Below are 17,585 nucleotides of genomic sequence, written 5' to 3' on the forward strand. Positions count from 1 at the left end.
TTAAGTTCTAAAGGGCAGATACTTTAAATTGAGTTCTGCTATATTCTATAACTTCCTAGTTTGAAAAGCCTAGCAGGAGATATACTGAAGAGAAGACCAGTACTTTACCTCAATGGGCAACATAATAATAATAACATTTCATATTTGTATTGTAGTCTTTATTTTACAAAGGGCTGCTAGGATTCCACTTACTTCTCACAGCCACCCTAGGAGGAAAATAGGGATGATATTTTTATCTCAATTTTACATATAAGTGCGACTCAAAGCGATTGACTTATTTAATAACTAAAAAACCAGGACTTAAGTTTTCTGATCTTCTGAAACTACTTTATGGCTTTTTCTCCTACATTCAAAAGTCACAAAACACAAAGGTTAATTCCTCAGAAGAACACTTTCTTTCAATACTGTCCTTCATCTAATTCCATATGCCCCAATCATGTGTGTTTGTTTCCTCAATATTTCTGTCCTTTGCTTATATATTAACCTGCCTAATCTCTTTACTACTTAGTCATTCATTTTTTTGTCTCATTCCCACCTCTGTACTATTGTTCTGTGCTAATTTCACCTATGAAATGTGTTCTCCCCACTTCTCCCTAAGCTCTGTCTACCATTTTTCTTCTTTAAAATTTACCTCCCGGGACTTCCCTGGTGGCACAGTGGTTAAGAATCCGCCTGCCAATGCAGGGGACACGGGTTCGAGCCCTGGTCCGGGAAGATCCCACATGCCGCGGAGCAACTAAGCCCGTGTACCACAACTACTGAGCCCACTCGCCCTAGAACCCAAGTGCCACAACTACTGGAGCCCGCGCGGCTAGAGCCCATGCTCCACAACAAGAGAAGCCACCACAATGAGAAGCCCTCGCACTGCAACGAAGAGTAGCCCCCGATCGCCGCAACTAGGGAAAGCCCGCGCGCAGCAGCGAAGACCCAAGGCAGCCAAAAAATAAATTAATTTAAAAAATAATTTAAAAAAAAGAGGACCTGATGTTTTTTTTTAAAAACGTACACTTTCTGGAACATTCTTAGTATTAGAGACGTGACGAGTCTGCTTGGTTAAGAGATCTGATCATTCTCCCATCACAGATTACTGCATCAAGTATCTTACAACGCAGGGATTGTGAATCACACCGGTAAATAGTTCATTATATGGCTTTAGTAGAGTCTTACCACCTTTCTCATCTTTCACCGGTTCCACTTGTTATGCACGCAATGTGGATAAGCCATGAGCGAGCAAGGGGTACTCAGAGGAATCCACTTAGGAGACTGAATTTTAACAAAAGAGGACTGTCAGTTATCACAAAAATTATAAAGCACTAAATAAAACCATAGTATTTATTCTGAGCCATGTCAACGCACAACAGTGCTGCAATTCAATTTTTTACATTTGCAAGTGAAGTTACTATCTTCTAGAATGTAAGAAAAAGGAGCCTTGTCAATTCCCATTTTTCAATGATACTACAGACAATCGACCATATTATTTCACTTTGGACTCTGTTGGCATAAAACCGCAGGTTTACTCTAAATACACGTGCTAGAGAACACTAGGTCGGACAACTATGACGACTAATTAAAAAATTTTGTTTTTAATTTATTTGGCTGCGTTGCGTCCTCGTTGCTGCGCGCGGGCTTTCTCTAGTTGCGGTGAGCGGGGGCTACTCTTCATTGTGATGCTCAGGCTTCTCATTGCAGTGGCTTCTCTTGGGCGCGAGGGCTTCAATAGTTGTGGCACGCGGGCTCAGCCATTGTGGCTCGTGGGTTCTAGAGCGCAGGCTCAGTAGTTGTGGTGCAGGGGCTTAGTTGCTTCACAGCATGTGGGATCTTCCCAGACCAGGGCTCGAAACTGTGTCCCTCGCATTGGCAGGCAGATTCTTAACCACTGCGCCACCAGGGATGTCCCTATGATGACTAATTTTAAGCATGGTCTTTTATCTCTGGTATTTATTAAGTCATCTGGGGTGGGGGCGGTTAGGAACCCCTTTGTGAATCTGACCAAAAACATAAAGCGTGTCTCTCAGAAAATGAATACACTGACAAACACACTAAATTTAGCAAACAGTGAACTTTTTAATGGTCAGGGAATATTGGATTTAAGTGGTACTGCTCTGTGAGACCTATGGACAGTCAGCCTTTTAAAAATTTAAAACAGAATTATTCTGATCCTACAAGGAAATGTTAGTAGTAAATTTAGTATATTACATTGAACCAGAATAGTTTGACCTGGAATCACCTGGGATTTTGCAAGCAAAACACTTAGATTGATAGCTCTGACTATAAAGCCAAATTGTTTTTATGTCTCATCTAACCTCTAAGTACATATACCTATGACCACAGGTATAATATGCAAAATACTCTGGATACATAGAACTTATTTTAAGTCATATAAATATTAATTGTAAGTTACTAAATTCCAATAAATGAAATCCTCTTGTCTAGTCTGGTCTGCCACTGTTAGTTGAGGTAAAATCTAAGTCTATATGAGATGTTATTTCTATAATGCTTTCAGAAACAGTGGTATCATTTCCAATATCCCAAGCATTACATATGTATATTTAATTTACTCTGTTGTTTTTTATTTTTAGCTTTTCAATATGTTTCCTGTTTTGGGATTCCTCCTAAAAAGTTATAAGTACTCAGGAATAGAGATGAATTATTTTCCTTGATAAGGATGACTTTCCTCGATTACCATTATAAATTTGGCAAAAATGATCCAAGAAGTTTCACTGATTCCTTTCTGGTGAGACAGCAGGAAGCAACAGCATTTTCTTCTGAGGTTACCTTAGCCTATTGTTTATTATTTGATTTAATTAATAGCATCTGGAGGAAAAATACTCCTTTCAGAGAAGATAACTAAACTCAAGTTAATAATGACAGATTTGTACACTACAAAAATGTTATTTATTATATTTTGCATTCTTAAATATTTTCCACCTCTGTTAATGTCACTCTCGGAAAAAACCAAGATATACAGAAGATCTCAGATATGTTAGCTTTTAGAATTAATATTCTTTTTTCTTTACAAACTTGAAAAATATGTTTCAATTGACAAACTCGAGAGATTTTTTTTTTTTAAGAAACAGTGCCAGGAATATTCCAATCACTCAATTAAAAACTTATTCCCAGTTTTCCTACATGAGAAACAGACTTTCCCATTTTTTAGAATTATGTATCGTTATTAGCATCTGGGATGGGCTTCATCCTAAAATTCTGCACAACATTCTCATAAAATAAAATTCCACTCGATTGAGGGAAGAATGTAACACTTTGTTTTTTCAATTCACTTGAGGTTATTTGTGATGGTTGCCCAGGATAAAATTATTTCATCACTAATGATTCCTCTTCCTCTTTCAGGAGAAAGAGACATCTACTGACTTTTTCAGTGATGACAATTTGGTGGCACTTGTTAGTAATCTGTTTGCAGCAGGTACAGAGACCACGGCCTCCACGCTGCGCTGGGGGATTCTGCTCATGACGCGATATCCTAAGACCCAGAGCAAGTCTTCTAAAATTCAGAGCATTGTCTGAAGGAGAGGAAGCAGAAACTCTTGGACTGGACAATGCAGAATTCTAGAGTTTCCCTGACACCTTTATTTGTACCCTTGAGGATAGTTTGTACCTTTAGTCTCCTTGTGATATAAGAAAGTAGATTTTGCCCTCTAAGCAACCTGAGATGGTCTGAAGGCATCACTACATGCAGGTCCCCAGAGGAGCCCTAGGAATAGAGGCCTGGGGGTGGAAGCAGTGGGGGAAAGATGAGTCAGAACTCAGAGAGCACTTGGGCTTGACTTTCACTTTTAAAGAAAATGGAGAGACTGTTTCAATACCCGCCTCCCACCGCAGACTGTAACCGTGCTCTGTTTTACCCAGAAAAGGTCCATGATGAGATCGCCAAAGTCGTGGGTGCCTCGAATGGCACACCGAACTCAAATGCCTTATGCAGACGCTGTCATTCACGAAGCACAGAGATTTGCTGATATCCTGCCCGCAAGCTTACCCTGTGCAACCACCACAAATATTATATTTAAAAATTACTATATTCCAAAGGTAAGGGTTTAAGAAGAGGGGTGAGGGGAAAGGGAAAGAACATCAAAATGCTGCTCAAAATCACAGAGGTGCTGAGATGAACTGGTGCGAGCTAGGTAGAGTGTTGTGTTAGAAAGAGCCTTGGTGTTGTAGGGCATCTAACTGACCCCGTGCTACTGCTGTTAGGTCCTTTCGTTTCCCTGAGCCCCAGTCTTCTCTTTCATGGAATGGAAATAATCTAGCACAGCTATGAGGAGAAAGTCCATGTATGATGCCCAGGCATATAAATGAATGAATAGATGAATGGATGACTATTATTTAACAAAACACTTAAAAGCAGTTGATTGCTTTTTGTCACTTGAAAACTATACCAGTTCCTGTGATAAAACAGCTAACCACAATGATAGTATGGCAAAACTTTCTTCAAGAGGAAACTGTGATTCACCAAGCTGAAGCAGTGAATATTGCCCTTGATTTCAAGGCAAACTTTTGTTTTTATTATTATCTTAGTGTAGTTTTAGTTTTCAGAATACTCTTTCCTATATCACAATTAAAACTACTTTTGTTGACAGCCCTACATTGTTTCAGAGTATGTGGCAAGCTATGGAAGTGGGGTAGCTTATTTTGGAGGATTTGTTTTGATGGGCTTGTTAAATTTAGTTTGTCCACCGTCACTGTCCCTGGAGATAAAAGATCAAACTTTGACAGAGCCCCCAAACCCACCAGGAAGGCTCAGAGTCACCAAATGAGGACTATTTAACTGCCATCATATGAATTTAGCAACTGGAATTTATCAAAAGTTAAATAACATGCTGTTATCACATAGCAGATACGTGACTAAGAATTTATTCCCAGTTCTGAATCCGAAGCTTGTGTTTTTTAGAAGGTACCGAATGAAAATTTGGTTGAGTACATGACTACTTCACACTCAATCCTAAGCCCCACCTCCCCCTTCTCCACTTCCTATTCCTTCTAGAACACACTGCTTCACAAAAATTGCCAACCAAGGTCACCATACATCTTAAAGAGCCACTTTTTTTAGGAAGAAGTTTCATCTCTGTCACTAATAACACTTTTATCTCTAGGGCACTGAGGTCATCCCTGACCTCTGTGCTTTGGGATCAAACACAGTAGGAAAAACCAAACACATTTAACCCTGAGCATTTCATTTCCTTAACTCTACTGGGAAGCTTATCAAGAAGGAAGCTTTCATGCCCTTTTCAGCAGGTAAGGCATCTTACTTGAGAAAGGTGATTTGAAAAAACTGGAGAGATTTGGCTTTGTCTTAAGCCAGTGCTAAGGTTTTATATCTTTCCATGTGGCACTAAACTTCAGAAATATGGAAGAGTCCTCCCCCGGCTTTCAATTGGCTGTAGGACATTAAGCATTGGAAGGACATTTTCTTAGGGAATCCTTGAAGATTCCTCGTGGGTGAGGCTAGGGCAGAGCCTCAGGAATTTGAAGAGAAAGTCAAGCAGGGCAACGATGGGCAAACCCACTTCATTCCAACCAGAGAAGCTTTGTTTTAATTGTGTAAATACCAGTGTTTCTCTTAGGATTTCTTGAAGAAAGCAAAGGGGAAAAGAAAAGAGCTTTACATTAAATTTGAAATCCATGAACTAAATGAACTTACTCTATAATTGTCTGGATTTCTAAGAACCTGAAATGAGTTCTCCATTTCCAGAAAAGAGTCTTAGCAAAACTTCACCATAAGCAGTTTGTCATCTTTGCACTTGTACAAACAATGGCTTAGCATCACTCCAGATTCCCATTCAGTGATGGGTAAACAGCAGGCACCCAAAAATAGACTTTCTTTACCTACTGATAACTAAAGGATGCAGAGAGATACAAAGCACAATCCATTCTCCTAGTTTTTACACACATACACACGTAGGCACAGGATAATATACAAGAAAATGTTGCACGTATTCATGACTCCTGCTTTAAAACGAAAAACATAATATCACATCTGGAACAAGAGGTAAAGTAAATGAAAAGTGACATATATGTATTCGCAGTGTTTCGAGCTCAATTTCTCTCAACACTTCCTTGCATTATAGTTTGGGGGGAAAAAAAAGCCGCAGAAACATAAACAATGATCTCTGGAGGATACGCCAGCTACATCTAACTCCAGACCTTCATTTTACAAGTGAAGAGATACATACTGCTTTCCAGAGCCCTTTATCAGCTCTTGGACTTACTGCTGTTCATCTTTAAAGAAATTATGTTCTCTATGACACCCTGTGAACAATAATTACTTTGACTTTTGTTCTTGAGCTCTGACTGACACTGTGTTCTGGGCCTCCGTGGTTTCTCACGCACCTGGACCTGGAGCTTCTTTGGACCACAAGGCAGCAGCAGATAGATTTTTGCAGGGTGGCCCCATCCTTAAAGGATTTTGCCCAGCTTACCTCAGGAATTCTAAACATCTCTAGATATATATATATATTTTTTTCTACTTTAGGAAATCTAGGAGTAGTAATACTATTTTTTATCATACACAAACAGAAATATTACTAAAATATAATCCCAAGTGTCACAATAAGAAAAACTATTATAAAATCAATTTTATGCCTGAACTGTGAGAGCTAAATCTCTCCAAACCCTCATGTTTCTCTAGTTGTGTTTGAAGGTACTCTTTTCCCCAGTTCTATCCTTATCACTTATTACTTACTGCATTAAGGTAGAGATTTTACTTTCTCTTATATAGGGATTAACAGAAACAGCTTTGATTCGGAATCAGGAAATCTGAGTTTGAATGCCAACCCTTTCAGTCCCCCGTTTTTATGACTTTATGACTACATGTTGGCAGCGGCATATTTAGTGAATGTGACACCAGTAGCAGATAATTTTTAACACCAATATGAGAAAATAATATTCAATAATAATCATAAACTAAAACAATAACTTTGATCCTTCTGTGAGTCTGATATAATAATTATGTATGTAAACTACTGTCAAGTAACTAATAAACTTTAATAAAACTGAAATGTCTGCAAAAGAAACAGAACTACTAAATTATATAATTCATGGGATATTTTATTTTCGATTCATTCTTTAGTTTTAAAATGATGAATAAATAATAAATTTCATGTTAATCATCCAAATCCAATAAAACCGTTCATGTGTGAACTAAACTTGCACTTATTGAACAAAAAATATTACATTTCGCTGTTTCCCTATTTAAAATTTTATACATGTCACATATAATGTCAGAATTGAAGTAACTCGAGTTCTTTTTCTAAATCACTACAACCACTGGGTTACAGTTTATATTGAGTCTACTCTTTTTTTTTAAACTTTTTTTTTTAATTAATTAATTAATTTGGTTGCGCTGGGTCTTAGTTGCAGCAGGTGGGCTCCTTAGTTGTGGCATGCAAACTCTTAGTTGCTGCATGCAAACTGTTAGTTGCGGTATGTGTGTGGAATCTAGTTCCCTGACCAGGGATTGAACCCAGGCCCCCTGCATTGGGAGCACAGAGTCTTAACCACTACGCCACCAAGGAAGTCCCTGAATCTACTCTTAAAATGCAGGAATATATAGGGGTCGGAGACACAAAGTGCATTCCAAGTGAGTAAGAAAGGTTCTGAACTCTTAGGAATTTACTCTCTAAATGAATGCATGTAACTGATTCTGTGTGTGTGTGTGTGTGTGTGTGTGTGTGTGTGTGTGTGTGACAGAGAGAGAGAGAGAGAGAGAGAGAGTGAGAGGGAGAGAGAGATTGACTTGCGGGGCAACACTGAGAGTTCTTTAAATTATCTTCCACACAGAAAAAAAATAATAAAGGAAAATGAAAATGTGCTCATTGGAGGCTTACCTCTGTATTATTAAAGTTCAAACAGTAATCACAGGAATTTTTTAGAATTTAGATCAACAATAGATTTTTTTCAGAGACAAGTATTTTATTACTAAGTCCATGGTGATGATAAAAAGCAGACAGGCTTTTAGTCCAGCATTATCATTTTTTTTTAATCTCTGAAGATGTTGTACTGCTTATTTTTCACTCTTGGGGCAAACCCTGCCCATTGCCTAAATATAACCCTGCCACTGAATATAGGTCACAGAACCTCCTTTCTTCTACTCCCGTATTTTGATTTAATATTACTTCACTTGTAAGTTTGCACATTTTCCCATCCAGTTATGTTGGGATGGAAAGACTGTAAACCCTGAACCTATAACCTCAGAAATCTGGGTCAATATTGAGGCTGGCTTGGGAAGTCCATAGGCTTGCACAGGGTTTCTCTCTGAAACATGGACATCAGTGGTCAGAGAATCCTTACACAAGGTGACTGTGTTCACAAGCCCTCCCCTTCAAGTTCTTTTGATTTGGTAAAAATTACCTGGTGCCCCGTATACCTCCCTGTCCCTCTCCCAAGTAAGTTGAATTCCGGTTATTCAATTGTACCCGCTTTTCCATAGAAAAGCAGGCTTTCAAAATAAGCTCAAAGTCACAAGATTTTTTAGAAGTAAGACATGTGCCTAAGGATGATCCAACAGGCACACAAATCAGCTCTAACACTCATGGTTCCAAGCCTGGGGCAGGTTGTCCAACAAACCAGCCTTAAGATTAGGCTTGTGCACTAACCAACCTCAGTGATCACTGGGTAATTCCTAGGTGAACCCTTACTTTTCTCTCAGTAAGGTAGCACTAGTCCATTACATAGCATTTTGGGTGCCAACAGTCAGGGCTGAACTATGCCAAAGCATATTTCACCCCATGAAGAAACTACTTGCAGTGCTGCATTCTGGATGTTTTTAAGAAATAATTATAACGTGATTTTCTCCAAAAAAGAATTCTGTGACTGGACCTTCCAGAATTCTGTGACTGGGTCTTCTAGTTTCTAACTTCTAGTTTCTAACAGAAAAAAAGCCTTAGTAAAAACCACTGGTTTGGGTTTGGTATGGTTTCTTGTGTTGTATGCCTTTTGCTCTTAAAAACAAACAAACAAACAAAACTAAAGCTGGTTAGGATAAAAATTAAAATAGACAATAACAACAATAGTAACAATAATAATAATTTTGAGTATTTATTGTATACCAGGCACTGTTCTAAGTAGTTTAAACTTACTCCTAGAAAAAAATCCTGAGGCTGATACTATTTACCAGGTTGTAAAACTTGAATCTACAACCTCTGGAGCAACTAGCCTGGGAAGGCAAACCACAGTCTCTGCTGCAATCAGCCCAGAAAGACCAGGACTTACTTGGTCAATGACTGCCAGCTTCCCTATTTTTCTTTTTTCTTTTTTTTTTTTTGCACCTTCCAACTCAGGACCCACCAGAGAGAGCCCTAAACCATTATATAAGAAGCCCCTCTTGATAGCCCACCTCTAGCTTTCCCATGCTAGTAGCTTTCAATCAGAGCATACATGAAACCCCTCCTTTCTTCACTGTTGTCAAACAAAAATTGTACTAGACCGAGTTAAAGAGGCAAGGAAGACTTTATTCAAGTCTATTGCAATAGGGGAGAGAGACTGAACTCAACTCCTTTGAAACAAAAGGTGGGACAGCTTTTAAGCACTGGGGTGAGCTAGTGGAGAAGTACTAGAGGACCTTAGCGGGGAGGTTGGTCAAAGCCATTAAGTCATCCGTGTTTGCTAACTAAGGCTTATGAAGTTGGGCTCTGACCACCCCTTGCAGAGACTAGGAGTCAGGAGCCCCCATCTTTCTAGATTACATTTCAAAGGGATGGCTTCCAGATCCTTGAGAAAGAAGGTCCTGTTCCTGGGTTGTAAAACTGTCAAGACGTTGGGAGATTTATATCTCAAAGGGATAGAGAAAGAAATTTACAATTGCAAGTTTTCTCAAGTAATGCTCTAAGGAGCTCAGGAGCTATAGTCAGGAAGAAACCTAAGGCTTAGTTGAGCTGAGAATAAAGTTAAGATCATCTTGGTCACTATAAAACTTTCCCACTGCCCTGCCTGCCTTTGCTCCCTTGCCCAGTGCAAGTGATGCTGGCTGACTCCCCTTCTATAACCAAGCTCTGAATAAACAGCATCTGTTTGTTCTATTTTTGTGAAGCCTGCAGCCTCCTAAAAGTAGTCATTCTATCTTATACTTAGAAATCTGAGTTTGAATTTAAATTTATTCCTTGCTTTAAAGCTAACCAAGTCGTATGTTTTGTTAACTATTAGCTACATTGTGCCTAATAAATGATTATAATTCCTTATTCTTTCCAAAGTAAATTGGACTGTTTCTTATCTTCATCTACAGAAAAAAAGTTACAAAGATTTGCCCTCCCTAATGAAAGAGCAAAGTACTGAACAGAGTTATAAGGATGTCAGGGTGTTCAAGAGTCAAGGCCTGCTTTCTTATCTGAATCTGTTGATTCAAATTCAGAAATTCACCTTTCTCCCCAACCCCTGGCAATTCATTACAAGTGGCTGGCGAGTCTCGACTCAGCCGGCAAGTGTTGTAATCGGGCTTTCTTTATTGACTTCCTGCCCTCTTCCCTTAAGGGGATTTTTAAGTAAGTATTGTTTCACATTCTTAGACAATAAAAGAACCACATTTCTGACATAGTTTGAACTCCAATAACCAATCAATCTTTCATTAGGAAAACTTTAGAATAATAAGGCTCTTTAAAAAAAACACTGTGAAGCTTTTTAGAGCTCTCTTTGCCAATTCACAAATCAATATATGTTTCACTCTTGTGATCTCTAAATGTTTTCATAATTCTACAAAGTGTTATTACCATGGCATTGTTTTCCATATAGAAAAAGAAAAACTTTTAAGTTTTTGTAAGTGACAAAGTAGGATACAGAACTAAATATAGCATATATGTCAATGCTTCTCAAACTTTAATGTGAATCACCCAGGGATCTGGTCAAAATGTGAATTCCAATTCAACAGATTTAGAGTGGGGCTTGGAATTCTGCATTTCTTAAAAAACCACTCTTGGAGATGCCCAAGCTTCTGGTTCACAGACCCCACCTTGAATAGCATCAGTATACGTTAGTTTACATAAAGACAATACTCAGATTTTATATACAGTTTATGATTAGAAAAGTGTATGTATATACACATTAAAAAATCAAATAAATAAAACCAGACTGGAAACATACCAATTACTAAAAGAGATTTGGGGTCATGGGCGAGTTTTTGTTTTCTTTTATTCCATTTTTCTTTTTCCTCACAAAATAACATTTCCTCAAATTTTTTTGCAATGAATATAACTTTTTCTGTTAACAGAAAGCCTTTTCTCTTTCCCCTTTTTTCTTTCTTTCTTTTTTGTTTTTAAGCAGAAAGGCACATCAAGTGCTGGTGATGACCAACAAGAATAAGATCAGCGAGTCAAATGTAATGACTCTCAAAGGTGATGGAGGCTGTGGACAAAGGATAAGAGAGGTTGACACTTGCTTGATCCATGGCAGTTATGTGACTATAATATGTGTCTTACGGTCACTTGAGTGGTCAGCTGGCTTCCAAAGTCCTTGCTGTGATTCATCCACATAAGACAATTGTAGATGATCACACTTTTGGTGAGGTGGAGGTAAGACCAAAGAGCCAAGACCCAGTCATTCTCAGAGACTTCTTGGTATTGAGGATGCCCAGGCTTCCCTTCAGATTCACTCCCAGGACACTGTTTGTTTGGTTTCTTTTTGTTTTTTAAATTTATTTATTTATTTATTTATTTTGGCTGCATTGGGTCTTCGTTGCTGTGCACGGGCTTTCTCTAGTCGCGGTGAGCAGGGGCTACTCTTCGGTGCAGTGCGCGGGCTTCTCATTGCGGTGGCTTCTCTTGTTGCGGAGCACGGGCTCTAGGCGTGCGGGCTTCAGTAGTTGTGGCACACGGGCTCAGTAGTTGTGGCTCGCGGGCTCTACAGCACAGGCTCAGTAGCTGTGGTGCATGGGCTTAGTTGCTCCGCAGCATGTGGGATCTTCCCAGACCAGGGCTCGAACCCGTGTCCCCTGCATTGGCAGGCGGATTCTTAACCACTGCACCACCAGGGAAGCCCCCAGGACACTGTTAATTGGGAAAAGATTCCTCAGCTTCCTCCCACAGCAGGGTTCTGCTTGGATTGGGAAAATCTGTGAAGCAAATTCAGTAGACTTCAACTTATTACTTTTTGCATCGGGGAGACATCTGTTTATAGAACACGTATAAGGACGTTATAGGCAGTTAGCAGGGGGCTTAAGTGCTTTAAAAATAATTTTTACTTAAAGGAAAGAAAATTAACCCAAACGTATTTGGATTAGAGGAGTCCAGCTGACTTGAATACTTTTTTTGACAGAAAGGAGATGAAATGAAAATTAATTGTGCCTATTCTGCTTTTCTGAGATGACAAGGGCATCAGATTTAAAATCCCAGAGGGCAAACAAACTAACCTGACAGGTCCTAAAGAAAGTACTCCAAGCTCCTACCTGCCAAGGGGAACTAAGCAGTCTGAGAAACCTCTTCAAAGACTGTCAAACATGGTGCACCTTAGGCCTCTTATCACAAGCTGGCGGGGTGGCGGGGGGGGGCGGGGGGGGCCTGTCATTACTAAGGAATCTAAGGAATTTAAATTTATTGATCCATTAAATATTGGGAAAAGCTAGAAATAAGACTTTTGTTTCAAGAATGCAGAAAAAAGTCCATAAAAACCACTGGTTTGGGTTCTATAAGATTTCTTGTGTTGTATGCCTTCTGCTGCTTTTTATTAAATAAAGCCCTAAAGCCTTGTTAGGATGAAAGTGAACCAAACAATAACGATAATACTAATAATAATAATCGCTCACTTTTGAGCATTTATTATATGCCAAGCACTGATCTAAATATCTTTCATCTAACTTAATCCTAGGAAAAACCCTATAAGATTGATACTATTTATTATCCCTATTTAACAAATAAGGATCCAGAGGCACAGAGAGGTGAAACACTTGCCCAATGTCACACAGTTAGTAAGAGTGGAGTGGTTGTGAACCCAAGTAGCTCAAGTCCTGAGTTTGCTCCATAGGGAAGGCAACAGAATGTCGCTACTGTTTTTGGTCAACTTTAAAGAGGCTTTTCTTGTCTCTATTCAAAGCTCTATCACATGGGGCATATGTTGACTCATAACAACCGAACTTATTGAGTCAGGTCTGAAATTTGTCTGCCAAGAAGTTTAACCTCACACTGGAGCCAGGCAGCGTTGTTGGATGAAAAGATCATTCATTTCATGGAGCCTGTATTACCTTTTCTACCTACCAAGCAGTTCTGAGCACAGATGAGCTCAGGTGCTGAATTCCTCTCTCAAGTGAGGATCACACTGGCCTGAGAACTGCTAGTGGTGAATCTCAAGCCCACAGGTCTGGCCAGACTCAGAGACATCAAGGTGATCTTAGTATTTCTCATAACTGACTGAGTCAGAAAACCTAGGCTGCCCTCACTCATCTTTTGACTCCCTAGAAGTAAGTCCTAAAGGCATCCCCAAACTTTTAGGAGGGAGATGATCATATTCTTGTCTACTTAGTACGCATATGCAGTAACTAGCTTTGTGACCTACATAAGCCACATGGCTTCTAGGCCTAGGTTGGCTCAACTGTAAAATAGGGACATATCTTACCTATCTTGTCTGCCAAGAGGCAAGAGGTGGATCAGATGATATTTGAGGGCCTGTCAAGCTCTAAACTGAAAACAAGGGGCAAAGGAGGAAGAGTAAGGGAGGGGGCCCTGTTCAATAGTTTACTCCTCAAAAGCCAGAGTCCCATTTGTTTTGTTAATTCCTGCAGTAACCAGATAACTCCTTCAGTTCATCAGTTCATCTCTAGAGGGAGTGCTTTGCTCCTAACACACCTCCAAACCAGGCCCCACTACTAGAGTTAATAAAGATGGTGTTTAATAAAAAATAAATAAACAAAATAAAAATGAGTTGTTTCAATAGCATCAGAAGAAATTTTTTTTTCAACTGTATCAGGAGAGATTTTTTTTCAATCCAGTCTCGACTACAAATCTTATTAGTAAGAAACTTCGAATAAGAATAAGATATACAGTCATTTTATGGCAAACTATGTATTTCTATCTACCTTTGGAGCAGATTTATCTGCAGTGTTTCAAACATTAAGATAACTAAAAATTTCATATTAATAGCATTTTTTACTGAACTAAATTAGATACTTGGGGTAAAGCCCTTTGAAATAGCATTTCACCTTCAAAATTCAGTCTTCCGTTTCCTCCCCTTCTTTTCCTAGCTCCTCTCTTTTCTTAACACTTAAAGGTAATTAAAAAATTTTAAAAAAAGAAAGAAAGAAAGAAAAAAGATGTGCACACCAGAAGACAGTAACAAAAGAAGATTTTGTTTACTGGCTGTTTTGTTTTACATTTTATTTTCCCATTTTTTACTTTCTTTTTCAGTTTCAAAACAAGCCTCTCTCCACATATATTCCCACCCCCACCCTTTTGCAGAGAGCAGACTTCAAACTTCACTTCTGCTTTCAGGTCTTAAAGAGAAGGGGAGGGCAGGGAGGCAAAAAAGTGACCAACTGAGAGTTATCTCAAAATAAAAATTAACAACAGATTTTCTTATTTCAAAATCCCCACGTTCTGCCAGTTTGAAAATACCTTTCCTCCCCTCTTCTAAGGTTCCCAGACCGTCAGAGTATTTAAGCCACGGTATAAAGGAGGTATCGTGTTGTTTACAGTTCTTCAGTCTGCACTGGGTGCCGTGTGCCTCCCTGAAGCCTCTTAAAAGGTTCTTGCTGTCGGTTAATTTCAGGCTGGAGTTTCCGGAAGAGCATTTTCTTTTCTTAAGGATGAGCGCTCCTTCACCAACTCTTGAACGTTCCTCGGGCTCCTCTTCCCCACTGAATCTCCTCGGGGAGTCAGGTCCTGAGGGACCGTGAAACTGTCCCTCCGCGGCGTGGACACGGGGGTCTCTCTCTCTCTCTGTGCCGAGAGCTCGGGGTTCTCCAGGGGTCCCGGCGCCCCGCAACCGGTCTCACTCCGTGTTGGCGGGGAAAGTGACCGCGGTCATGGAGCGCTCCTCGGTCAGCGTGGTCATGCAGCCCTTCGCCCACGCGACCTGCAGGACTTCTTGTGTCACCTCATAATCCACGACCCGCACGAGGAGGGGTTTGGGTGGGTCCCCCGGAGCTCGGGAGGGAGCGTCTGCACGGCTGCCAGAAATTCGCTTTTCCCGTGGAAAGAGAGGCGAAGGGCAGTCGGGCTCCCGGCCCTGTCCGCCCGCTTTGAAAAGGTCCTCCTCATCGGCCACTTCTTCCCGTGCGGAGTCCCCCTGAGTCCCCAACCACCTCTCCGGGTGCAGAAGAAAGAGCACTTTCTCTCGGACCCAGGAGTCACAGTGCACATTCTCTCCGGCCTCGCGGTGCTCGGGGGCGCCGCCCCGGCTGCTGCTCGCCCCCGCCGCCGAGGGGTTCGGCGCGCCCAGGGCCAGGGGAGCCCCGCGCCCCGCCTCGCGCACAAACGGCCGGGCGCGCCGCACGCTGTGGGGCGAGGCCGCGAGATTCGGAGCCCCGCGGGGACCCGGGGCCCCCATCCCGGGAGGAGGGCCATTCATCCGGTGGGTGTTCCGCCGGTTCTCGCAGCGAACGGCAGCGAACGCCAGCCGAGCTCTGGAAAGCGCGCGACAGCCAGTCGACCGTGGGCGTGGCCTCCTCGCGCCCCGCCTCCCGGGCCTGGGACTGTCCCCGCTCCCTCCAGTCCGCACCTCGCACCTCCCTCCCTCTCTCGCGGCTTTCGGGCCTTTTAAAGGCGAAAAACCTCACTTCCCCCGCAACCCCACGATCGCCCCTCCTCTTCTTACCTGCGATCCTAGACCTGCGGCCGTGGTCTCATTTCTGAGTCTCTCCCCTTTCTCTTCTCAGTTCTATCCTAGTTTCCAGCCCACCACCGTTTGTCTCTAAACAACAGGAGACACCCTTGCACTGCACACACACCCGCACTGCCCCACGAAATGCCCAACACAGTGTATGCCTTCTTTCCAAGGACTCTCCTTGGAGTGAAGGAACAAGGAAGTTTAAAAAAAAAAGAAAGAAAGTCTGATTTAATCAAGTTCTTCGGATAAAAGTTTCCGTGTCCACTCCGAATCCACCCTCACCAACCTACCAAGATTATCGAATGTAGATCAAAAGCATCTGATTGGGAAAGTTGAGTCCTTTGGGAAAACGCCTGTGTATTGTTTGTTGTTCTTCGTTGGAATGCGGGAATCAGTAAGACAATGGTCACACCGGTCTTCATTTTGGTTTTGGCCATGCTTGTCCAAAGGGGCATTAGTGCCTTTGATCAAACGGAAATAAACAAAACCAAACCGCTACAAGAACTTAAGGAGGGCTTCCCTGATGGCACAGTGGTTAAGAATTTGCCTGCCAGTGCAGGGGACACGGGTTCGAGCCCTGGCCCAGGAAGATCCCACATGCCGCGGAGCAACTAAGCCCGTGTGCCACAACTACTGAGCCTGCACTCTAGAGCCCACGAGCCACAACTACTGAGCCCACGTGCCACAACTACTGAAGCTTGCACGCCTAGAGCCCGTGCTCCACAACGAGAAGCCACGACAATGAGAAGCCCGTGCACCGCAACGAAGAGTAGCCCCTGCTCCCGCAACTAGAGAAAGCCCACGCGGAGCAACGAAGACCCAACGCAGCCAATAAATAAATAAATTTATTAAAAAAAAAAAAAAACTTAAGGATTTAAAATTTTGTGTTCGGTTTTAAAATTTCCCCTTTCACTACTCCCCTACCTCCCTCACCCCCTCCCCTACACACACACACACACACCCCTCTTTAACCCCAGAAGTTAAAAAAATATATATATATGGATCTCTGGGTAGGCTTTCAGAATCTCTCGTTGCCAGGCCCTCTGACACACTTAACTTTGCCTGAGGGTAATGCGGAAAGCTAGCTAACAGAAAAAAGGGAGCTTAGTTTGTGATTTCCAGTTTGTCCTCGGTTACAGGTCCTTGCTTTATTAGAAAGTGTTCACTTTTCCTGTCTACTTTAGAAAAAAATGACTGCAATGGTGGAAATTTCTGCCCGTACTTTGAAGGACCAAGTAGTATGGTGAAAGATATTTTGGAAAGAGAGGACCTTCTGATGTCTGACAAGTCACTAAAAAAAAAAAAAAAGTGTACAAGGGGTGAGAAAACCTGGGTCATACCTGGCTGACTGGATGCCTGACCTTGGGCCAGTTACTGCTAAATTACAATTAACTAAATTTTTCGAGTGTATTAGGCAAGAATTGCTCTAAGCATTCTATATATTTAAACTCATTTATTCTTTTTTTTAAAAATAAATTTCTTTATTTCTTTTTGGCTGCGTTGGGTCTTCGTTGCTGCGCGCGAGCTTTCTTTAGCTGCGGTGAGTGGGGACTACTCTTTGTTGCGGTGCGAGGGCTTCTCATTGCAGTGGCTTCTCTTGTTGTGGAGCACAGGCTCTAGGCATGCGGGCTTCAGTAGTTGTGGCTCTCGGGCTCTAGAGCGCAGGCTCAATAGTTGTGGCACACGGGCTTAGTTGCTCCGAGGCATGTGGGATCTTCCCCGACCAGGGCTCGAACCTGTGTCCCCTGCATTGGCAGGCGGATTCTTAACCACTGCGCCACCAGGGAAGTCCAAACTCATTTATTCTTCACAACAAACTAAGGAAGTAGCTC

At 41.5% G+C, this 17,585-nt stretch overlaps 2 protein-coding genes across 7 annotated transcripts in view; both read right to left on the reverse strand.

Annotated features, from left to right (window-relative positions):
* The window catches only part of CENPQ (centromere protein Q), a 177,161-nt gene that overhangs the window by 126,328 nt on the left and 33,248 nt on the right, over positions 1–17,585 (reverse strand). For 3 of the 6 annotated variants that reach the window (XM_082411710.1, XM_082411713.1, XM_082411709.1), the window contains one exon: positions 7,920–12,049. The exons of 2 other annotated variants lie outside the window; for them this stretch is intronic. In XM_082411710.1, the coding sequence (XP_082267836.1) occupies positions 11,852–12,049 (198 nt within the window). In that variant the 3' untranslated portion in view covers positions 7,920–11,851. Of the gene's footprint in view, positions 1–1,918; positions 3,724–7,919; positions 12,050–17,585 lie in introns of those variants that run through there. One more of the 6 variants, XM_082411714.1, reaches the window with a different exon arrangement.
* On the reverse strand, positions 14,260–15,603 carry LOC309637309 (uncharacterized protein C6orf141). Its single transcript, XM_082411728.1, has one exon. The coding sequence runs from the start codon at positions 15,493–15,495 to the stop codon at positions 14,917–14,919; it is 579 nt and encodes a 192-aa protein (XP_082267854.1). The 5' UTR covers positions 15,496–15,603; the 3' UTR covers positions 14,260–14,916.

This window comes from Balaenoptera physalus, assembly GCF_965194825.1.
Source record: "Balaenoptera physalus genome assembly, chromosome: 11".
In the NCBI taxonomy this organism is placed as follows: domain Eukaryota; kingdom Metazoa; phylum Chordata; class Mammalia; order Artiodactyla; family Balaenopteridae; genus Balaenoptera; species Balaenoptera physalus.

Coding starts and splice junctions, on each gene's coding strand:
- LOC309637309 (XM_082411728.1), bottom strand. CDS start 15,495: ATGAATGGCCCTCCTCCCGGGATGGGGGCCCCGGGTCCCCGCGGGGCT.